This window comes from Muntiacus reevesi, chromosome X, assembly GCF_963930625.1.
Source record: "Muntiacus reevesi chromosome X, mMunRee1.1, whole genome shotgun sequence".
Classification (NCBI taxonomy): Eukaryota; Metazoa; Chordata; class Mammalia; order Artiodactyla; family Cervidae; genus Muntiacus; species Muntiacus reevesi.
In genome coordinates this window covers 112,709,676-112,734,701 of record NC_089271.1, presented here as the reverse complement: position 1 = coordinate 112,734,701, position 25,026 = coordinate 112,709,676, and the positions used below count along the sequence as shown (strand labels likewise).

The 25,026-nt window shown below is 36.9% G+C and overlaps 1 protein-coding gene across 4 annotated transcripts in view; it reads right to left on the bottom strand.

The window, feature by feature from the left end:
• The window catches only part of ATP11C (ATPase phospholipid transporting 11C), a 167,916-nt gene that overhangs the window by 74,860 nt on the left and 68,030 nt on the right, over positions 1 to 25,026 (bottom strand). For all 4 annotated transcript variants that reach the window (XM_065915266.1, XM_065915265.1, XM_065915262.1 and 1 more), the window contains exons 2-5: positions 19,442 to 19,561; positions 13,065 to 13,154; positions 10,759 to 10,839; positions 8,811 to 8,918 (exon numbers count right to left, since the gene is read on the bottom strand). In XM_065915266.1, the coding sequence (XP_065771338.1) occupies positions 8,811 to 8,918; positions 10,759 to 10,839; positions 13,065 to 13,154; positions 19,442 to 19,561 (399 nt within the window). The remainder of the gene's footprint in view (positions 1 to 8,810; positions 8,919 to 10,758; positions 10,840 to 13,064; positions 13,155 to 19,441; positions 19,562 to 25,026) is intronic.

Sequence of the window (25,026 nt, the reverse complement as noted above, 5' to 3'; positions counted from 1 at the left end):
AATAAATATCCTGAATAGATCCATTTAGCTTGATCATGCAATAGGAGGGACAAAGTTGTGCTTAGAGCATGGACGCCACACCCAGACTTCCTTCAGTTCAAATCCCAGCTTTCCCACTTATAAGTTATGAACAAGTTTTGTAACCTCCCTATGCCTCAGTTTCATCATCAGTAAAGAGGGGATAATAAAAGTACCTATTTCATAGGACTGTTGCAAAGTAAGGATTAATGAATTAACAGAATGTAGAAGCGAGTGCCTGGCATATTTATGTAACATATAAATGTTAACAAATATTTCTATTTTTATTGTTATTATCTCTTCTACCATCACCCTATATAAGCTTACATTTTGCTTATACAGCAGTAACCACCTAACAGGTTTCCCTCATTCTACTTTTGCTCATGCCTCTACTTTGCTTGGGCTTTCCAGGTAGCACTATGGTAAAGAATCAGCCCACCAATGAAAGAGACATGGGTTTGATCCCTGGGTCAGGAAGATCCCCTGGAAGAGGATATGGCAACCCACTCCAGTATACATGCCTGGAGAATTCCATGGACAGAGGAGCATGGATGACTAGTCCTTAGGGTTGCAAAAGAGTCGGACACGACTTAGCGACTGGGCACACACTAACTACTTTGCTTAATCTTCAAAGTTGCCTTTTTTAAAAGAGTTAAGATCAAGTCACTCCCTAGTTTTGAAACCCTTTAAAAAATACCCAATGCACTGAGGATACAGAACAAGTCACTCTCCTGTTCAACAAGAGTGCCCACACTCCCCAGCCAAGCCATCACTCAGACACTTTCAGTTTACAGGCATCTCTTTCTAACACAAATACTCCAGAAAGGACCCAATCAAACAGCATTTCACACAACAGCATCAACTAATGTAATTGAGATTATACCTGGCTGAGGTCAGCCAAAGGTAAGTAGCCTAGTGAGAAAAGGTGGAAGATGGGGGTCCTTCTAAGGCAGTGGGGGTGACAGCAAAAACAGAAAGAGGAAATGAGAGAAAAGGAGAGAAAAGTGGGACACTTTATTTGCTTTGCAATTTCACTTCATAACCTGGGAGCAACAGATTTAATTCTATGAGTCATTTATGCTGCTTTTGGTTCTTATATGAACAAAAAGTTGAGTTTCTACTAATGGTTTGGAAACTTCAGATCCTAACCACTCCAGTTCATCACAAGACCCTCCCTTCTGGGATGCGGAAAATAGAAAAAAGAGTGGGAGAAATACAGTATATGACAAACTTGGGTAACCCTCCCAGTCTGTGGCCTTCCTCCCATCATTACTATAAAAAGGTGTAAGATTGTTTACTTATTGCTGGGGATATGGAGAATTAAGCTTGAAATTCTGGGTATTAATAATTAAGTGGTGATAATAATTGATAAAACAATAGAGGAGAGTATCATTTTGTATGAACTCATACCACAGCCCTGAACCATTCTGTTCCACACATCTTCTTCCCTTGTGCTGAAGAATTTGGTTTCCATTAACTTTCATATTTTAATTCATATTCATATAGAAACATTCTTTTAACAATAACACAAAATTGACAAACATTTTTGGAAGATTAACACAATTGGAAGATTAACATAATTGACAAACCCTTAGCTACAACCAAAAAAAAAAAAAAAGACTCAAACATCTTTTGATCACCATAACTCAATAACAAACAAATACCCCAACTAAAAATGATGCCCATCAGCAGATGAATGGATAAGGAAGCTGTGGTACATATACACCATGGAATATTACTCAGCTGTCAAAAAGAATTCATTTGAATCAGTTCTAATGAGATGGATGAAACTGGAGCCCATTATACAGACTGAAGTAAGCCAGAAAGAGGAAATCACAACTGACGTCAGAGAAATAAAAATTATATGATTATACGAGACTACTACAATTACATGCCAATTGATAAGTACCTAGAAACATACAACCTACCAAAGGTGAATCACTGAGAAATAAAAAAATCTGAGCAGATCCAAAACTAGTGAGAAGACTGAAGTAGGAATCAAAAATCTCACCCAAAAGATAAGCCCAGGATTAGATGACTTCACTGGAGAATGCTACCAAGCATTTGAAGAAGAAATAACAATCCTTCCTAATCCTTCTAAAGAATCAAAGAGGTAGGAACACCTCCAAACTTATTCTGAGCCCAGCATTACCCTGATATTATCACCAGAAAAAGACATTGCAAGAAAACTACATACCAATTTCCTCAACAAATAATGATACAAAAAAATCTTAAAATACTAACAAATCAAAAATCAGTAACATTAAAATGATCATGTTCTATGACCAAATGAAATTTATTATTGGGATCCAAGAATATATATGAAAATCAATCAATATAATGCAGCATATAAACAATGTTTTGCATGATCATCTCAGTTAATGCCCAAGACATTTAGCATAATTCAACACTCTTTCATGATAAAAATATATAATAAAATAGGAAGACAGGTAAATGATCACAACCTAATAAAAGTCCACAGCTAATATCACACTAAATAGGCAAAGACTAAAACCTTTATCTCTAAGATCAGAAACAAAGCAAGGATGTCCACTCCAGAACTAGTATCAATCATTGTACTAGAAGTTCTGGATAGAACAATTAGACAAGAAACAAAAAAAGTATACAAATTGGGAAAGAAATAAAATTATCCTAATTTGCAGATGACATGATATTATATGTAAAAAAACTCTAAAAATTTCACCAAAAAATGTTAGAAGAAATTAATTCAGCAAAGTTGCAGGAATTAAAATCAACACTCAAAAATCAGATGCATGCCTATACATTAACAATGACCAGTCCAAAAAGGAAATCAAGAAAACACTATCATTTACAATAGCATCAAAAATGATAAAACACTTAGGAACAAACTTTAAGTGTTGGACACTGACAGTTACAAAAGCACTGCTAAAAGAAATCAAAGAATACAAAACAAATGGAAACACATTTCAAGTTCATAGATTGAAACACTTAATACTGTTAAAATGTGTATACTATCCAAAGTGATCTACAGACTCAGTGGACTTCCTATCAAAATACCAATGGCATTTGTTTCAGAAATAGGGGAAAAAAAAAACCCTGACATTCATATGAAATCTCAAGGGACCATGAGATCTCGGAGATCTTCAAAAATGATCTTGAAAAGGAGAAATGAATTTGGAGGTCTTGCATTCCCAAATTTTCCCATACATACTACAAAGCAACGGTGATTAAGACTGGCATAAAGGCAGATACATAAGATAATGAATTGAAAGCCTAGAAATAAACTTGCACATAAGGTCAAATGACTTTCAACAAGGGTGCCAAGACTATTCAATAGGGAATGAGAGTTTCTTCAAGAAACGGCTTTGGGAAAACTGGGTATCTACTTACGAAAGTATTAATAGAGGTGGATTGTCACCTTAGATCATATACAAAAATTAACACGAAAAGAATGAAAGATCTAAATGTCAGACTTGATCCTACCAGACTCCTAGAAGAACATGGAGAAAAAGCTTCAGGACATCGGACTTGGCAATGAATTCTTAGATATGACACCAAAAGCATAGGATAAAAACCAAAAGTAGAAAATGAGAATACATGATCAAAGAAAACAATCAATAGTGAAAAGGCAACCTACAGAATAGGAGAAAATACCTGCCAATCATATAGCTGACAAGGAGTTAATATCCAGAATATATAAGGAACCACCATAACTCAATAACAAACAAATACCCCAATTAAAAATGATGCCCATCAGCAGATGAATGGACAAGGAAGCTGTGGTACATATACACCATGGAATATTACTCAGCTGTCAAAAAGAATTCATTTGAATCAGTTCTAATGAGATGGATGAAACTGGAGCCCATTATACAGAGTGAAGTAAGCCAGAAAGATAAAGAACATTACAGTATACTAACACATATATACGGAATTTAGAAAGATGGTAACGATGGCCCTATATGCAGGGCAGAAGAAGAGACGCAGAAGTACAGAACAGACTTTTGAACTCTGTGGGAGAAGGTGAGGTTGGGATGTTTCAAAAGAACAGCATGTATATTATCTGTGGTGAAACAGACCACCAGCCCAGGTGGGAGGCATGAGTCAAGTGCTCGGGCCTGGTGGGCTGGGAAGACCCAGAGGAATCGGGTGGAGAGGGAGGTGGGATGGGGGACCGGGATGGGGAATACGTGTAACTCTATGGCTGATGCATATCAATGTATGACAAAACCCACTGAAAAAGAAAAAAAAAAAAAGAAAGAAAAAAAAATTGGGTCAAGGACTTGCTTCCCTGGTGGCTCAGACGGTAAAGGATCTGCCCACAATGCAGGAGACCTGGGTTCGATCCCTGGTAAGGAAGATTCCCTGGAGAAGCAAATGGCAAACCACTCCAGTATTCTTGCCTGGAAAATTCTATGGACAGAGGAGTCTGGTGGGCTATAGTCCAGGGGGACACAGAGTCAGACATGACTGAGAGATTAACACTTAACACAAGGACTTGAACAGACATTTCTCCAAAGAAGATACACAACAGTCAACAGGCACATGAAATGATGCTCAATGTAACTGATCATTAGGAAAATGCAAATGCAAACCACAGTGAGATACCACTTTATCAATCAGGATGCCCACTATCAAAAGAACAGAAACTAACAAGTCCTCAAGAGGACCAGGAGAAGTTGAAAGCCTTGTGTACTCTAGGCGCTAAGGTAAAATGGTACATCCATTATGGAAAACAGTATGGAGGTTCCTCCACACATTAAAAACAGAATTACAATACAATCTAGAAATTCTACTTCTGAGTATATATCTAACATAACTCAAAGCAAGAATTTGAGCTATTTGCACACCTTTGTTCATTGCAGCATTATTCACATAGCCAAAAGGTGGAAGCAAGCCAAACATTCATCAACTGATGAATTAATAAAGTATAGTATATACATACAATGGAGTATTATGTAGCTTTAAAAAATGGGAAATCCTGTCATATGAAGACATTATACTAAGGGAAATAAACCAGTCACAAAAGGACAGATACTATACATTTCCTATCACCGGAAGTATCTCTCTAAGGTAGTCCAAGTAACAGCAACAGAAAAGTGTTTACCAAGGGCTAGAGGCAGGGTGAATAAGTGTTTAGTGGATATAGAGTTTCAGTGCTATAAAATGAAAAGGTTCTAGAGATCTGTTGTACAACAATGTGAATACTTAACACTACTGAACTGTATACTTAAAAAATAGTTAAGATGGTAAATTTAGTGTTAAGGTTCCACCATTCTATAGATAAGCAGATTGCACTCATTTCACATGCTAGCAAGGTAATGCTTAAAAACCTTCATGCTAGGCTTTATCACTACATGAACTGAGAACTTCCAGACATACAAGCTAGATTTAGAAAAGTCAGAGGAACCAGAGATCACATTGCCAACATCTGTTGGATCACAGAAAAAGCAAGGGAATTCCAGAGAAACATCTACTTCTGCTTCATTGACTACGCTGAAGGCTTTGATTGTGTGGATTACAACAAACCGTGGAAAATTCTTCAAGAGACAGGAATAAGACACCACCTTACCTGTCTCCTGAGAAACCTGTATGCAGGTCAAGAAGCAACAGTTAGAACCAGACATGATGGAACAATGGACTGGTTCAAAATTGGAAAAGGAGTACATCAAGGCTCTATATTGTCACCCTGCTTAGGTAACTTATATGCAGAGTACATCATGTGAAATGCTGAGCTGGATGAAGCACAAGCTGGAATCAACACTGCCTGGAGAAATATCAACAACCTCAGATGTGCAGATGATACCACTCTAATGGCAGAAAGTGGAGAGAACTGAAGAGCCTCTTGATGAAGGTGAAAAAGGAGAGTGTTGGTTTAAAACTCAACATTCAAAAAATGAAGATCATGACATCCAGTCCCAACACTTCATGGCAAATAGATGGGGAAACAGTGGCAGACTTTATTTTCTTGGGCTCCAAAATCACTGCAGACGGTGACTGCAGCCACAAAATTAAAAGATGCTTGCTCCTTGGAAGAAAAGCTATGACAAACCTAGACAGCATATTAAAAAGCAGAGACATCACTTTGCTGACAAAGGCCTGTAGAGTCAAAGCTAAGGTTTTTCCAGTAGTCATATATGGATGTGAGAGCTGGACCATCAAGAAGGCTGAGTGCCAAAGAATTGATGCTTCTAAACTGTGGTGCTGGAGAAGACTGTTTAGAATCCCTTGGACAGCAAGAAGATCAAACCAGTATCCTAAAGGAAATCAGTCCTGAATATTCATTGGAAGGACTGATGCTAAAGCTGAAGCTCCAATACCTTGGCCACCTGATGCGATGAGCTGACTCATTGGAAAAGACTCAGATGCTGGGACAGATAGAGGGCAGGAGGAGAAGGGGGTGACAGAGGATGAAATGGTTGGATGGCATCACCGACTCAATACACATGAGTCTGAGCAAACTCCAGGAGATGGTGAAGGACAGGGAAGCCTAGTGTGCTGCAGTTCATGGGGTCACAAAGAGTTGGGCACAACTTAGCGAATGAACAACAACATAGATAAGTATTAATAAAAACACAGGCATTAGAGCCTTAATACTCTTTAATTGTGAAGGACAATCATTTATTTTTCTGTTATTTTTTATCCCAATAACACAATAAAGTAAAAATAAGTAATACCTTAGGACTAGGATATAATATATGTAAAAGACACATCTGATAAAGGACTATTATCCAAAATATACCAAAAGGACTGTTATCAATTTTCACAATATGAAAATGAGAAATCTGATTAAAAAATTGGGGAAAAGACCTAATAGACACCTCACCAAAGAAGATATTCAAAGGCAAGTAAGCATATGGAATTATGTTCAACACCATATGTCATTAGGGAATTGCAAATTAAGACCAAAATGAACTATCACTATACAGTCTTTAGAATGGGCAAAATCTAGAATACTGACAACAAATGCTGGCCAGGATATGGAGCAACAGAACTCTCATTTACTGCTTACGGGAAATGCAAAATGGGTAGCTATGTTGGAGATAGTCTGGAAGTTTCTTACAAAACTAAACACGCTGTTACCACATGATCCAGATCACACTCTTTGTTTTTTACCAAAATGAACTGAAATTTTATGTTCACACAAAGACCTGCATATAGATGTTTATAATAGTTTTATTTGTAATGGCCAAAACATGGAAGCAACCATAATGTCCTTCAGTAAGTGAGTGACTATTAAATAAATTGGTACATCTAGACAATGAAATATTATTTAGTGCTAAAAAGAAATGAGCTATCAAACCATGAAAAGAAGGAGAAAACTCAAACGCGTGTTACTAAGTGAAAAAAGCCAACTTGAAAAAGCTATATACTGTATGATTTTAACCACATGACACTAAAAAAAATGCAAAACTATGGAGACAGTAAAAGGAGGAGTGGTGACCAGGGGTTGGAGGGAGGGATGAATAGGCTAAGCACAGAGGATATTTAGGGCAGTGAAATGATTCTGTATAATACTGTAATGGTTGAGACATGTCCTTATACATTTGTTCAGACTCACTGAACATACAAGACCAAGAGTGAAAACTAACCTAAACTGTGGACTATCACTGTGGATGATAATGATACGTCATTGGAGGTTCACTGATTATAACAAATATGCCACTGGTGGGGGGTACTGATTGTGAGGAAGGTTGTACCTGTGTAGGAAAAAGGACTGTATGTGAACTCCATAATTTCTGTTCAGTTTTGCTGCTCTAAAGACTAAAGTTTACATTAATTAAAATAAAATTTGCTAGGTACAAAAACTACTATTTGATTTGGACAAGTCAAAAATTTTATCAACAGGAATCTTATTGTATAATAACAATCAATGGCTAATTTGAATAAAAAATGAAACTGTCTGAGATATTAAAAAAACAATACCTTACAACTATCATATATGGTGGTGGAATATAAAATAGCATATGGCTGCTGTGGAAGACAGTTTGGTGATTCATAAAAACTAGAATCACCACATGACCTAGCAATTCCACTTCTAGGTATATACCCAAAAGAATGGGAAAGAGGTGTTTGAAACAAAAACTTGTACATGAATATTCATATCACTAACAATCCTAACAGTTCAAGTGAAGTCACCCAGTCGTGTCCAACTCTTTGCAATCCCATGGACTGTAGCCTGCCAGGCTCCTCTGTCCATGGAATTTTCCAGGCAAGAGTCCTGGAGTGGGTTGCCATTTCCTTCTCCAGAGGATATTCCCGACCCAGGAATCGAACCTGGGTCTCCTGCATTGCAGGCAGACACATTACCATCTGAGCCACCTGGGAAGCCCCCTAATAGCTCAAAGGTAGAAAGAATACAAATGTCCATCAACTGATGATTGGATAAACAAAATGTGGTATGGCTACATTATGGAGTATTATTCAATCATCAAAAGGAATGAAGTAATGACACATGCCACTAGATGAATGAACCTCAAGAAGATAGCAACAAGCAAGAGAATGCAGACATAAAGGCCACATAGTATATGATTCCATTTATTTGAAATACCTACAATAGGTAAACCCATTGAGACAGAAAGAAGATTAGTGGTTGCCAGGGCCTGGTGAGGGGGTGAAGGAGGAATGCAGGATGACTACTTAATGGCTATAGGGGTTTACCTTTTGGGGCAGTGAGAATGTTCTGTAACTAGACAGTGGTGATGGCTGCACAGCACTGAGAATGTATGAAATGTCACTGAATTGCACATTTTAAAATGATGTGCTCTCACTATAATTAAAAAAAAAGAATGTACTACAAAATTTAATACCTTGATTTTTTCACTCTCTTTTTTCACTCGCTTTGCATTTTCAATAATGTAAACAGTGCTCTTATTGACTTCATTGTCAGCCCTGTGCCTCAGCCAATCCTCATATCCCTAGAAGAATAAAAATAAGGACATAGTCAAACTCACATAATGAAGTAAAGTTGTTAATAAATTTCTACAACCCCTTCTCTGAGTCACAGCAGATACCTGTACTTATAATATTACTTTCAATGCAGAATAAAGAGACAAACATTGTAAATTTTTGCAGCAAAAACAAAAATATGCTTTCAAAATATTTCTTAGGTAAAAAGCTTTATTGCATTAAAAGGTTCCTCCATTCTAGAGATAAGCATTAATAAAAATACGGTAATAGAGAGAGACTTAATATTCTTCAGTTGTGAAGGACTATGATTTATTTTTCTAATTTCGCTCTTAGTCAAGTTAATGTTAATGTTCTCTACCTTTTAATTTGAAAGAAATTTTTTCCAGGTTTTATTTTCTTATATAGCAAATCACTTTAACACATTCTTCCATATTAGACTGTTGGGAGTGATCATCTCTGAGGAAATATAATTCCTTCCCAGAGACAGAGAATAGAAAGAGCAAGTAGGATTATTTTGGAACCGTATCTATAAGTTTTAGAGATCAACAGTTAAACTTCTCCACCGACTTGGTGACAAAAGAAAATATAAATTGGTGTCCGTTTTTTAGAGTTAAAAGTAATGAGTTCATTTTCCTTTGGGCTTTCTTTGGTATAGAGTAATTTAAGCCAAAAGAAGTAAGAATGGAGGAACTCCATTTGTTTGAGTACCATCTCCTTTTTTTACATCACTTTGCTTTTTTTGCTTATAATAGGGTCTGTACCTTTTCAACTATAACTGTTTGAAAAGTCTCTTGATCGCCTTCCCCTTTTTCTCTCAGGTGCTATATATATATTGATTCCTATCCTGTCCTTCTTTAGGGCAATGCTTAGGCTATCACTTCATAGGGGAACTTTCAGTGATGTCAGTGAGGAAACAAAGGCCCCAACATGAACTAGTATTGGGAGTAAAATGAATCAATAAGAGTTTTTTGAAAACCAAACAGGCTATTCTTGGGAGCAGCAATTCTATTATGATGTTAAAGAAAATAATCTTTACAGCCTCAGGGAAATAACATTCCCAAAGTCTTTATTTAGCAACCAAACACTTGATAAAATATCCTTTCAGTTCTGGGTAGGCAAGATAGAAGACCAGATAAACCCAAGAAGAAAGGTAACCATGTTCTCAGTATTGTTAAGCAAACCTTTATTTTGGACATTCTTTAGGACACTTTCTAAAGGACTTTGGTAAGTACTGTCTAAAAGTCTCCTTGTAACCTGTCAGCTTCTGGTACAGGAAAAACATTGTTAACCACTCCTTAACCACGTTTCCTGTTTCTATTTTCAATTTTATTGGGAATTTGTCAAAAGCACCCCTTCAGCAGCATCAGGAAAGACAACAAAATTAAAGTATTTATACTCTTGAGTTCGGAGAAGGAAATGGCAACCCACTTCAGTACTCTTGCCTGGAGAATCCCATGGACAGAGGAGCCTGGCGGGCTACAGTCCATGGGGTCACAAAGAGTTGGACGTGACTGAAGCGACTTAGCACACACACACGCACTCTTGAGTTCTCTGCTATAGGTGGCAATTTAAAAAGTCCACAAGAATGGGAATTTTTCAGACAGATATAGCACAATGAAAAAAGCCATGCATATTACAAATTTATCTCCCACTCCCTGAGTGAGGTGTACCTTCTACCTACTCTCCTTTTAGGGTTATATTCCTCCCTCCAAAAAATAAGAAGAAAGGAGCAAAGAAATTAAAGATGTGTCTTATAACCATTTTAATGGGTTTTCAATAAGAACAAAATATAAATTCTCATGTCAGACAGGACTGAAATGCAAGCATAATTGTAAATTAGAAATTTACCTGCTTGATGGCTGTAACAGTTATAACAAAAAAAAGTGGAAGTCCACTGGTAATTGGGCTAGTTGGTGTGTCTACTGTGACCTAGGTAAAGAAAGTAAATTGAGAGTAAAATGAGAAGAAGCCATTAACTTATATGCAGCATTTACATGCTACAAACATTTCAGACAAAAATGTAAATAAAACATACCCCGGTAGCAGCATGAATGTTAACTTTCCTTAAAACAAAAGCAATCCACGTAGCCATTAGTTTAAGAAAATAGTTCTAAATTTAGGCTTAGTTTTTCATGCCATCTTGGACTAACCCTTAGATTGAAATATATTCATTCATTTACCATCTGTCTGTTGAGCACCATTCTGTCAGCCTTTGTGCTATTATCAGCCAGGCTCTAGAGATGCTGCTTTTTTTTAAACAAGATGGAGAAAAGTTCCTGCCCTCATAAGAGCTGGCAACTTATAGTGAAAACCAGATATTAAAACAAGTCAGATTTGAAGAGTATATAGAAGTTAGCTAGATGGAAGGGGGCTTCCTAGGCGCAGTGAGGCACATATAGAAAGTCTCTATGGGAGGAGGGCATGTGTCACCCGTGATAAAATAAAGGAAGCCAGCGGCAAAAAAGCATGTGGTGTGAGAAGAGGCTGAAGGGGAGACAGGGGCCGGACCTAGCAGGGCTCTCCAGACGAAAGTTCATTCTTTATCTCACAAACAGTGGAAAATAATTGAAGCTTTTAGGGAGGGAGCGGTCAGGTGAACAGAACCACATTCCAAAAAGGTCATTCTCATTGCTTGTGGAAAATGGAATGGAAGGGAACAAAAGTGGAGGGAGGGAGTCCACTTAGGAGGCTAGTACACTCATCCAGCTAAGAGATGATAGCTTGGACAAGGGTGGTAGCAGCAAATAAAAAAGAAGTTCCAGAGGCATTTAGGAAGCAACACTGGTAAGGAATTTCTTGTAAGTGGTGGTTAAAAATGTCTCCCAAGTATCTGATTAACATGGCTAGGTAGATGTTGTCATTCATGGAAACAGGAAATCCTGAAAGAGAACTAGATTTGAGAGAAAGAGGATCATGGGGTCACTCTCCTTTTATGTAGCTCTGTGCCTTCTTGCACACACTGAGATATCAGTTTGGATTCCTTACCACGTAAGCTCTCTAATCTTTCAAGTCTTAAAGTCACCTATTCTTTGAAGTTTTCTCAAGCTTCTCTTGGGTAGGAAAAAAAATCATAACTTCCACTGTGTCTGCACAGCATTTTGCTCATACTAGTTTTATGACATTTACCACATTAAATTGAGTGGATACATGACTGTCTTTTTTGGCTATAATGTAAAATTCCTTTGGGGTAGAAAAGGCAATCTTGATCTCTATTGTACCTGCTAAAATCTTTGTTATCTGGACCACTGTCTGGCACACAGGTGCTTGCTAAACTGAACTGAAATGTGTTGCATGCCAAGTGGAATAACTGCGTGTATAATCTTCTACACAGTTTATTTATTCTATGCTATTCTGTAAAACATCTCACCATTGATCTAGAGCTCCACCTCAAATGCCCGTCATTCAAGACTGAAATTGGTTCTTCCCCATATTACAACCCAGGCTGGTTTTAACTTGCAGGGCTAAACTGAATTATAGTACTATTTATTCAAAGTGGATAAACAGAAGCACTTAAGATCAGCAAGGCATTTGAGCAATTTTATTGGGATGTTTTTGCTTCGCTTAAAACAATGAAATGAGAAAAAAAATACCTTTAATGTAGTAAAATTTTCAAAGGGTAATTTTGGCAAGGGAAAGATTTTAATAGCTTATAGACTGAAAGATGGAAGATGCAATTTAAAATGTCTAAAATTTAAAACACAAAACAGTAGGAACACTGAGAAGCAAACCAACATATAAGGATTTCATCCTTAAAGTAAATAAATGAGGAAAAGCAAAACTGGTGATCAAGAAGATAAGTGATAAATTTTCAATTAAACTGAAACTGGTGCTTAACAAAGTGAAACTATTAATTTGAACTATTTTCAGTTTTCACATATACCACTGTATATAAAAGGACACAACGCATGTCCATCTAAGATGAACAAAGATATGAAATCCATGAAAGTTTAAAAAAAGTAACAAAGTCTCAGTAAGTTTTCTAGTGAAAGAGCTACTTTAGAAACATAAAATTGAGTAAGCTTAAAATATATTAGTACTTTAAAAAGTGTTATTATAATAAGCCATGAAACAACTTTTTAATCACAGGGCATTTCAAGGTTAGAAATGGATTGAAAATCTGCTTGAAGAGATGAAGTTTCTAATGGAGTTCTTACCTGTACAAGAAAAATGATAAGAAAATAAAAGTTTGCAATTCTTCTAAACTGTTCAAACAGATTCTTTGGGAGGAAATTCCAAAGTGTATACTATATGGGAGGAAAAAAAAGATTATTAGAAAGGAAACTTGAAAAAGATTCCAGATTATCACAATACTTTGAAAGTATGTTAAAACCTAAACCTCACAGATGAATAAGTGTGTGCTTAGAGGTATAGCAATATAAACACTATGCAGGAGTGAAGTTTTCACTTGGAGCATTCTAACTGGGCCATCTGTCCTTCAGCTTTGCTTTCCCTGGCCCAATCTAAATTAGGTTCCCTGTTATCTGCTCTCACATCACCCTATACTTCCCTGGGATCACATGTTTCAGTGAATAATTATATGTGCGCATATTTTAATTAAAGTTTCTCCCTCAAGAGGCACTGAGATCTAAAAGGGCAGACTATTCATCTAGTCTTTTTATTACTTTTCTCCAACTCCTAGCACAGTGCCTGACATAAAGTAGACACTCAATAAATTAGTTGGATGAATGAATGAACTAATTAAATTAATTTTTCGGGCTGTGCTAAGTTTTGGAGTCTTGATCATCATCACAGATAAAATTCTGTCCCTATCACTGCTTTCCACTTCCATGACAGCCTTGGTATACACATAACCTTAGGTCATAGACAGCTTACATTTTAATCAACAACATACCAACCTTGTGCTTTGACAGCAGGTAGTGGGTAAAGGTTTCAGTCCTAAATTGTACATGGGCAAGAGGAGAAAACTCTTGGGCCAGCTGTCAAATCACAAAGACTTTCTCACTGGTACCTTAAGCTCAAGGACCAGGGCATTTAAAAATCACCCAAAGTTGGGTTTTCTAGATTTCTTAATAAAGACCAGAAACCAAAAAGAAAGAAATGTTTCTTAACCTAAAAATCTAAGTTTATACTTGCACGGTCTCCATGTGTGAGAAAATATTCATTACATTAGGTAAGGTGACTGAAAAAGCCAAAGTTGCAGAGCATGATACAATAGATGGGGCTTCACTACTAACCTCCCTTTAAAAGGTGTATAGGCCCAAGGTTCAGGGAATTCCAAGAATAGAAAAGAAGAATGGAGGCAAATATATTCAGTGAAGCAGCTGCATTACAACCAAAAGCCAACCTAGAAGGTTCTTCTCCCAGGGTTCATAGAAGTGCCCCAGGGAAGCCCATTCGACATGAAGTGCATACTTGTGTGTGGATGTGTATCACTTGGGAGAAGAGAGTCCACAGTTTTCAGATTCCCAAGGCAGCTTGTGACCAAAAAGAAAAGGGATCAAAACCACAGGTCCAGTCACTTTGAAGCTGCCCTAGTTCAGATCAGCACTTAACTGTCTGGATGACTGAAGGTCAATTTTCTAAAACAACAAACTAAACTCCAACAGGCTAACAGCTGAGCTTCTGGCTCGTTGACCTTCTGTTCCTTAAGTAAAGGGTTTTAAATTAAACAAACAAACATTGGGACTGTGAGAGTCCTCTGTGGGGTGTGAACATGTCAAAGGGAACATTTTTGTTGTTGTTTCTAGGCCCCCACTGTTTCCCTCTGTTTTAACTTCCTAAATGAACTGCTTCCTTGAGGAACTCTGGTCAGTCTCTTGATAGGTAACTATTACTACATGCCCTCTTCTTTCCTATATCAGATCATGAACTACTAAGAGGTCAGAGAACATATAAACATAAGCTCCCTTCCCTTCTATGCCTAGAACAGTGTTCAGCATGTAGAAGGTATACAAGAAATGTTGACCGAAACTTATGTCTTGGCCATTTCCTCCACTGCTCTAACTAAAAAGTAAATTAAGCTTCTTGTCTCTGTTATAATACAAATGCAATCTAGCATACATTATTTCAATGCAGACTAAAAGAAGCCTACTTTTAAATAGTGTTCTAATCAAAACTGAAATGGAATGAAAGCTGCATATACCAAGTTACTCAAATTGACTTGTTGACCTAAAAAGTGAACTCTCAGACTTAGTCAGTTGCTACAAACCAAAAATAATGTTAATTCACAGGAAGAAAATGTTTAGAGCATTTGTTTCATACATGATGTTGAAAATGGACATTTTTTTGGTCAAAAGTCAGTTCTTTCTCAGAGAAGTCAGTAAGTGGATCTTCTATACTATCTTAATGTGTAAGCCTAAACTAAAAAAGCAACCCTGACATCTAGAACACATTTTAAAAGTTTCTTGGTGGCTCAGACGGTAAAGTGTCTGCACGCAATGAGGGAGACGGGGGTTTAATCCCTGAGTCGGGAAGATCCCCTGGAGAAGGAAATGGCAACCCACTCCAGTGCCCTTGCCTGGAAAACCCCACAAGCAGAAGAGCCTGGTAGGCTACAGTCCATGGAGTCGCAAAGAGTCGGACACAACTGAGCAACTTCACTTTCACTTTCTTCAAACGTTTCTTCAGAAAAATTCCAGCTTCCCAAGTATGTGCAATGCATTTTCATTTTCCCTACAGTGAATTAAACAACTGGTACACAACTGTGGCCTTTGAGTGAAACAACTGTGGGTCACTCCCTCACACATCTATCATCTAATTTAATTTGGAATCAAAACCTTGTAACTTTGATAAATAACTTTCCTAATTTAAAGGAGAGATTATGAAGGGAATCTCAGTTTTGAGAATCTATTAAATTGAAAATTTTAAACAAAAGGAAACTTTAGAACACTACTTGTTTTTACTCAAAGTCCAAAATTTTTCCAATTTAGCCTTTAAAATGTTGATGGGAAAGCTAAAGCTCCAAATAACTTGCTCTAATACTTCTGTGCATCATGAGAAAAGGGATAGCAGCTAAAATGAAGTAGTTAACTATGTAAAGTGGCAAAGTCAACAACCGGTTGTGAATGAGCACAGACTTTTCTTACTACTGGCATTTGAATGCGATGTAACAAAATAACCATACTTGAAGATTAGTTGTAAATAAGTATCTGGTTGTAAATAAGCAAAACTCTAGGTTGAATAACTGTTCACTTTGCTAAATGACTGTATCCATGTGATTATCAACTCTCCTTGATGTAGGCAGTAAATCCAGTTTTGAGCATCACAGCAGCCTACTTTCATTTTCATTACCAATGTCAAGGAGAACTTTTCTGCTTTTTCAAAGTATCACTCTTTCTACCATAAATTCAGAACAGCAAAAGGAGTTACCAAGACAGTGCTACATTAGGATTTAGTAACTTTACCTTAAAGGGCACCTTCAGGGAGTTTGATAAGATGCAAAGACATGTCTAAGAAATTCTACTGATGCTTTTGATTTTTAAAATGAGAGAAAATCCTAGTGTAATTTTAGTCTTGAAACTTTAATACATTCTTTCACATAGGAGAAGTTAAGTTTAACCTTGGGCATAGCTTCAAAGAGTTAGGAAGAGCTCCCTGATTCTTATCCCACTGAAGGGCTCAAGATGAGGCTCAGAAGTTTTAAATGAAAAAGAAATGTAGAACAGAGAAAAATGATGGAACCTAAGATCGTAAAGATCTAGTTTCTTTTGCTGCAGAAGGGGATTTCCAACTTTTGTACCAGCTACAAAATTCTAGTGATTCCCAAAGGCCCCTAAAGTAGGAAGGCCAAAGAGAACAAGTTTTTCTAAACAAAGTATTTGTGCATCCCCAAAGAATAAAAGGTTGCTAATTTTGTAAGTTAATAAAACTTAAATTTTTATCAAAGTGTTATTTTCAGTGTTCCTGTATTAACAGGACTTATTTCCAGTGATATTACATTACTGATGGCATCTGTAAACAAACAAAAGGCAGCCAACTGAGAAAGTTATTTTTATTATCGAATGGTTTAGAAAGGAAATCAACACTTGCTACAAGTGTTATACATTTCTTCAATTAAAAGTGTACATTTCTTCAATTAAAAGATTCTGGCGCAAATACCATCAGCCAAAGGGCAATGTGAGGAAGAGAAAGTCAAATTATGAAAAGTTTTTCTCTCCAAACTGGACTTGAAGGCTTCTTTTTAAAAGTAATCGCTCTGCATATTTGAAACACAGGAGACTGAGGAAATCAATACTACTGCTTAGGACTGCAGTAATAATAATTAATAATCACAAAAACATAAATAACAATAGCAGTTACCATCTACTGAGTTGTTACTGCATGCCAAGCACAGTGCATTAATGTTTTCTGTGAATTCTTTATCTGCACCACAATCCTGTGAGATAAGTAGTTAATAGTTTCATTTTACAGATAAGAAAATGGGGACACAGGAAGGTTATATAAGTTTAACTTCAAATACAGATCTCCTGTTTATAAGGGTGAAGCTCTTCACTACACTATATGCTGTTCCCTTATAACTATTTATTGAACTAAAATTTCATTCTTATAACTATTTATTGAACTAAAATTTCACTCTTTTTGTGAAGTCAGTATACTGTCAATTCCTCTTTTCCTGCTCTATAGCTGTTAAGAAAAACAGATCAGTTAATAAGCAGTTAACTAGGCAAACTGTAAAAATAAAATATCTACAAAGAAAACGATGTGTTAGTCTATCAATGTAGACACATTCACTACTGTGGTTTCTAAAACACATACATACATACTGTATATGCGAATATGTTTAGAACCAGTTTGTATTTGCCCATGAATTCCTTATTATTTAAATAATATCCTATTGCATTACTTTGACTACTGGCAAAACTAAAGTTAAAATATGAAAAATATTCTATGAAATATAGAAACAGTTGAGAATTAACTGAGTTTTATATGTTCCTTTAATATGCAAAAATACATGGTATATTACAACAAGTGGATTGTCACCAGCTCAGTGAAAAGTCACTTGACTACCAGTGTGCCACTTTACCATTTTCCACATAAAGCACTACGGGAAACAATAATTCCCTAGAAAGTAAAGGAGAGAAAACTGAGGGAGGAACCCGAATAGCACAATGATATGAAAACAGCTCTTTATTCAGAGCCACTGTATCTTATAAAGCAGTTCTTGTTCCTGGCTTTATCACTAATGCTGCTTCATGACCATGGCACTAACTTAAGTTCTCTGGGTTTGCTTTCTCCATCTATAAAGTCAGGGAGTTGAACAAGAGGATCTCTTAGGATGTTTCAGTTCTATATTAAGTTCATGATTCTGAGCCAAAGGACTACTATTGACTGTTTTCTTGAATACTAAGGGTGAGTCACAATTTTCAGTGAAAGAACTATTCACTATCTTGGGCACAGGTACAGAAACTTCTAGATGACAATAAATTTCTGCCACAAGGTTAAAGATTAACAAGAAACAGACATTTAAACTCAGAGTGTTCTATAGTCTAATGGATCTGCTCATTAGGTAACACAGTTTTCAATCATTCTGTCCGTATTTTACATGCTACTCTCCCAGCTAAGTACAATCTATCTGCATTATATCACTACCCAAACAGAAATCACATGTTTGAAAATTAAAATGTTAAATTTGCAAAGTAAGGGTAAAACTTTGTGTTTCAGATCCTCGGTGTTTGTCAACATGCAATGAACCAATTGTCACCAACATTTGAGGTCTACCTTATGCTGCATGAGGAAGCGAGGAAAATTACCAAGATCTGTGCCATACTAGAAGATACAGCAGTCTCTAGATGGTGCCAGCCATCTAGCACCTAGCACCTAACCTCCTCAGTCAAGGGGAAAGATTAGCAAACTAATACTTGTAGATTGATGACTACTGGGTACTATGAGTTATAAAAAATGCTTTCATGTATGGAACATAAGTTCCATTTCACTAATGAGGACATTCAGACTGAGAGATTAATTTGCCCAAAATCACACAGCTAGTAAATGATCAGACCAGGATTTAAACAGGTCTTCAGGCCACTTCTTTTAGCACTACACAATGCAAAATAAAGTAAGATGATTATTCAAATGGTAACACAGCTATCATGATTGAACCCTTAACTGTTCAAGCAGTGCACAGAACAGAATGTACCCTTTAGGACTCAGGAGTGTACTTGAGAAGCTCTGCAATGTAACAGAAAGAGATACAAATGTCACTCTAAACACCCTCTGGAAGAATGTAAATTATTTACAACCCAGTCCATCCATACAAGGGCAATTCAGGAAGCTTTGGGCAAGTAAATAATTCTACTTTTAGCACACTTTAAGGCTTAAAATCATACATATAATCAACAGGCATGGTCAATCATAATGGAGGGCAAGGAAACACTCTTGCAGCTATAACAAGACAAAGTGATACTTTTAAAGAAACTGCCTTTTGGTGGAGTAGCTACTACAGTTGGTCTATGATTGGTACAAATGCACATTCAGGAATGCATATATAAATGTCTCAGCTTACAGCATAAATAAAAATAAGTGTTATTTGGCTTACTATATGAACATCTATTGAGCTAAAAAAACAACTTACCTTAGATGAAACTATTCTATTATCACAAAATTTTTGTGCAATGTATGTTTCAGTTTCTGAAACCGGATGATTGCCAACAAATACTGTGCGTGTACCAACTCGCTTCTCTTCTCCAGCACACTGACCAAGAGAAAGGAAAACAGATCAGTTTTTCATCACATTTCTCCATGCTTCTACCAAGCACAGAATTCTTGTCTAAGTGTCTAAGCATGTTTGGCTACTGTCTAGAGAGAGAATAGTAGGGAGAGTAGATACCTTGTTAGGAAATTCAAACTCCACTGTTAAGTTTTGTTTAGGCCAACTGCTCTGAGGCCAACATTGCGATCCTAAATGTTTAAACTGAAGTATCCTAGAGAAACAGTATTTTTACCACCAAGCATTTTCTTTCATCTACAGGATCTCAACCATTACTGTCACAGCAACACACTAATTTAGAAAAGGTCAGATTGGGAATATTTAATTTATTACACAAGAAGTGTTGAAGACAATCTTGCAAATTTCATTATCAGACAGCAGAAAGCAGAATGCAAAATTCTTATAAACTGAAAATAATTGCTTATAGACAGGAATATAGAATGGCTGCCTCTATTAATGGAGTGATCAACTATTTCTAGAGAGAAAAGTTGCAATTCTTTGGCTTTTCAAGGAAAGATATTCTTTTGTGATCTCTCAGAACTTATTGTCAAAAAGTCCCATTTCACACAATATAACTCTAATGCCCATTCTGTATTTTTAAAACGTAGATTCATTGAATCTAGAAGCTACAAGATTCAGGTCCATTTTTACCTCATAGTTTTACTTTACTGAGGCTTCACTCTGTTTTCTCATCTTGAATCAGGGTAATATACTTTCTTATATAAATCTAGAATAGTCTCTTTTTAAAGTTTTTTAATTAATCTATTTATTTTAATTGGAGGATAACTACTTTACAATATTGTGATGGGTTTTGCCATACATCAACCAACATGAATCAGTCACAGGTGGACATGTGTCCCCCCATCCTGAACCCCCCCCAACCTCCCTCCCCACCCTATCCCTCTGGGTTGTATCAGAGTACTGGGTTTGGGTACCCTGCTTCATGTACTGAATTTGTACTGGTCATCGATTTTAACGTACATGTTTCAATGCTATTCTCTCAAATCATCCCACCCTCGCCTTCTCCCAGAGCCCGCAAGTCTGTTCTTTACATCTGTGTCTGTTTTGCTGCCCTGCATATAGGATCGTCGTTACTATCTTTCTAAATGGAATAGTCTCTTTTGATGGCACTGTTTTTACATGTTTGAGACAATCATTTATTTAAGTCAAAGGAAGTATGATAGAAACCAATATCCACTTATATATTTCCTTATTTTTTTTTTTTAAAAAAAAGCATAATTCCACAACCTAAAATGTTTTAAAGTAAGTAGCCACAAAGATTTCTGTTCAATGATCTATTTAAAGGTCAAAAATATAACTCTCTACCCCTGAAATACCATTTTAAGCAAGACTACTTAGAGGTTGCAAAGTTTTCCAAATGTCTATGTTTTGGTGTATTCCAGTCTGAATTTCTGTACCTCAAACAGATATAAGGAAAATAATTTTTCAGATTGAAAAAAAAATTACCCTAAAATATGGTAAGACCTCTTGCTTCACCGTGGGCTTCTCTGGTGGCTCAGACGTTAACGTGTCTGCCTGGAATGCGGGAGACCCGGGTTCAATCCCTGAGTTGGTAAGATCCCCTGGAGAAGGAAATGACAACCCACTCCAGTACTCTTGCCTGGATCCCATGGAGGGAGGAGCCTGGTAGGCTACAGTCCATGGGGTCGCAAAGAGTCAGACATGACTGAGTGACTTCACTTTCACTTGCTTCACCATCTTCGTTTGAAGTTTATTAAGTAATTATCTAGTGGGGTACAGCCTCCAAAATCAACAGGGAATCACTGGAAAAGTGAGATAAACTGAAGTAGGAGAGATTTAGGCTGTATATAAGTGATAACTACTGGAAATACACTCTGGTATGGGCTAAGGGAGCTTGTGGGAATTCAATCTATGGCAATCTGGAAAAAGTCACAAAGTCATCAATGCTTGACAATTGCTATTCAGCCGCCTGCCCCAAGACAGGGCATTACAACAACTGACTGTACAAGGTCCTTCGCATGCTAAGGGTCAGTGATTAAGACGTAAATTTTCAAACAGTTCCTGGAAACAAGTAAACAATACCTCTACCAGAATGGAAACTATATACATTTTGATTTAGGGACTGACTTTGTTTGCAACTGTAATATACAGGGTCTGAACACAGAAGAGCACTACATTTCCCATAATACCCATTTTGCAAAAAGTAAATACACCTTCTTAAAAGTATAGTTTACTCTGTTCCCCTTCCCTAGCTTTCTGTTGCAAGTTACAGTCCCACTGTAGTCTCTACAACAGACCAGAAATTGTCAAGTCCATACACACACTACAATTTAAATTCTTTCATTTAATAGTCACATGGCCATCTAGTTTTTCACACAAGAAGTGGCTATAGAGTAAATAAGCAAGAACCACTTTTCATGCCAGTTCTCAGATCATTCAACAAATGAAAAGGGGGAAGAGGAATGAGGCAGAACAGTGAAGCAGGATGTTTCCTGCACTGCCAGTACAGGTTGTTTTCCTCAGTTAACAGTGGCCACAGATTAACTTAAAACCAAACTGAACTAGCACTACCCCAATTCTGAATTGTCTTCGACTTTCTTCTGTGGCAGATAACTTTCCAAAGAACAAACGGAAGGTACAAGCATAAAGCAATTTTTAAGGCACGTGATATTTTTATGAATTTTGCATTTGTATAGCATTTATAGTTTTACTAAGAGCTTTCCCTATACTTCATCTCTGATTTCTTTCAAGTGACCTCTATCTCCAGTACATAGGAGAAATGGATTGAAATTGCTGTGCAGGTTTGGGGAGGGAGAGAGGGGATGGGAGATCCAGACAACGATCATTGTTAGATGAGGGAATCGGAGCCTGAGAGAAGTTGTAGAATGTATGCTCCTGAGGATTTTTCAAAAAATGGCAAAGTCTCCTCAGGTCAGGCGGGTTGAAGTTTGGAGCTGCCTGAGGACTGGGGCTGGGGTGGGGTGAAATAGATGACTTTTCCATGTCTGTCAACCTAAAAATCTAATGAACCTGCAATTTCTGGTAGAATTTGTTTCAACTCTGTAATGCTGCTTGGTTCACCTAAAAATGGCAAAGCTGACTGTATTTGTAAATTCTTTGTAATTTTCCACTTCTGCCAATGTAGTGTTAAAACAGTGGTTTTAGCTCCTGTGATTTTGAATAATGTAGGTGCCTTAGCCAAGGGAGAGAAACTCTAAGTAGGAATTATAAAAAAAATCCTGTTTGGATGGCACACAATGTAGTCTAGAGTGGGAGTGTATGATTCCTGCCACTTTGTAATGAATTTTAATTAGGAGTCCATCCTGTGTTGAAGTGCTTCCCATGCAAATGTCCTTAGGAATGGCATTTATTAAAATTGAAATGAGTTGGCACCAATTCTATTTTAATGAGATATCATACACACTACAATTAAAAGGGTGGAAAATATTTAAAAGTATACTTATAGTGTATGAATTAACATAGAAGTCAATTTAATTTTCAAATTTATGATAAAAATCACCCTTTTTACTCCTGAATTATAAACTGAATCCTGTGTTAAGAAACAAACAAACAAACAAAAAACTCCAATAATTTATTCAAGACATAGTCTCTCAGTGAACATCAGAGTAGGGCTTCCCTGATGGTCCAGTGGTTGAGAAACTGCCTGCCGATGCAGGGCATGCAGGTTTGCTCCCTGGTCCGTGAAGATCCCACACCCTGCAGAGCAGCTAGGCCCGGGCACCGAAACTACCGAGCCCACACATCCCAACCACTTACTTCTGACCCTGCAGCCTGTGCCCCCAACATGAGGGGCTGTCACAACAAGCAGCCCCACGTGCTGCTACGAGAGTGGAGCCGCCACTCACCATGACTAGAGAAAGGTCCATACAGATCAAAAAATAAGAGGGATAAATAAATCTTCAACAACAACAACAACGGCAAAAACCGAGAGTAAAATGGTACTGTTATTCAACTAGTACGAGATTAAAATCCTATGCCTTTGCTAGTCATAAACAAACAAAAGCTGCTGGAAGTATAATTTGTTTCTCAATTGTCTCTAGACCAGTGACTCAATAAGAACTGAGGGAAAACAGAGAACGCAAAACAAGACTGTCATCATGAAAGCTAGCACAGTTTCTAAAACCCAGCTCACCTCTCCATCCATTCCACATATTGGCACACTTGAATTTATCCCTTAGACATAGACCAGTGGTTCTTAAGTCTAGCCATACATTGGCTATAAACATAATACCCAAAATTTAGAGAAAAGCTAACACCTATCTTACTCAAACTCTTCCAGAAAATTGCAGAAGGTAAACTTCCAAACTCACTCTATGAGGCCACCATCATCCTAACTCCAAAACCAGACAAAGATGCCACAAAAAAAGAAAACCACAGGTCAAAATCACTGATGAAAATAGATGCAAAAATCCTTAACAAAATTTTAGCAAACAGAATCCAACAATATATTAAAAAAATCATACATCATAACCAAGTGGGCTTTATCCCAGGAATGCAAGGATTCTTTAATATCCACAAATCAATCAATGTAATACACCACATTAACAAATTGAAAGATAAAAAACCATATGATTATCTCAACAGATGCAGAAAAAGCCTTTGACAAAATTCAACATCCATTTATGACTAAAACTCTCCAGAAAGCAGGAATAGAAGGAACATACCTCAACATAATAAAAGCTATATATGACAAACCCACAGCAAGCATTACCCTCAATGGTGAAAAATTGAAAGCATTTCCCCTGAAATCAGGAACAAGACAAGGGTGCCCATTATTACCACTACTATTCAACATAGATTTGGAAGTTTTGGCCACAGCAATCAGAACAGAAAAGAAGTAAAAGAAATCCAGATAGGAAGAGAAGAAGTGAAACTCTTGCTGTTTGGAGATGACATGATCCTCTACATAGAAAACCCTAAAGACTCTTCCAGAAAATTACTAGAGCTAATCAACGAATAGAGTAAAGTTTCAGGATATAAAATTAACACAGAAATCCCTTGCATTCCTATACACTAACAATGAGAAAACAGAAAGAGAAATTAAGGAAACAATACCATTCACCATTACAACACAAAGAATAAAATACTTAGGAGTATATCTACCTAAAGAAACAAAAGACCTATACAGAGAAAACTATAAAACACTGATGAAAGAAATCAAAGAGGACACAAACAGATGGAGAAATATACCGTGTTCATGGATTGGAAGAATCAATATTGTCAAAATGGCTACTCTACCCAAAGCAATCTATAGATTCAATGCAATCCCTATCAAGCTACCAACAGTATTTTTCACAGAACTAGAACAAATAATTTCACAATTTGTATGGGAATACAAAAAACCTCAATAGCCAAAGTAATCTTGAGAAAGAAGAATGGAACTGGAGGAATCAACCTGCCTGACTTCAGACTATACTACAAAGCTACAGTCATCAAGACAGTATGGG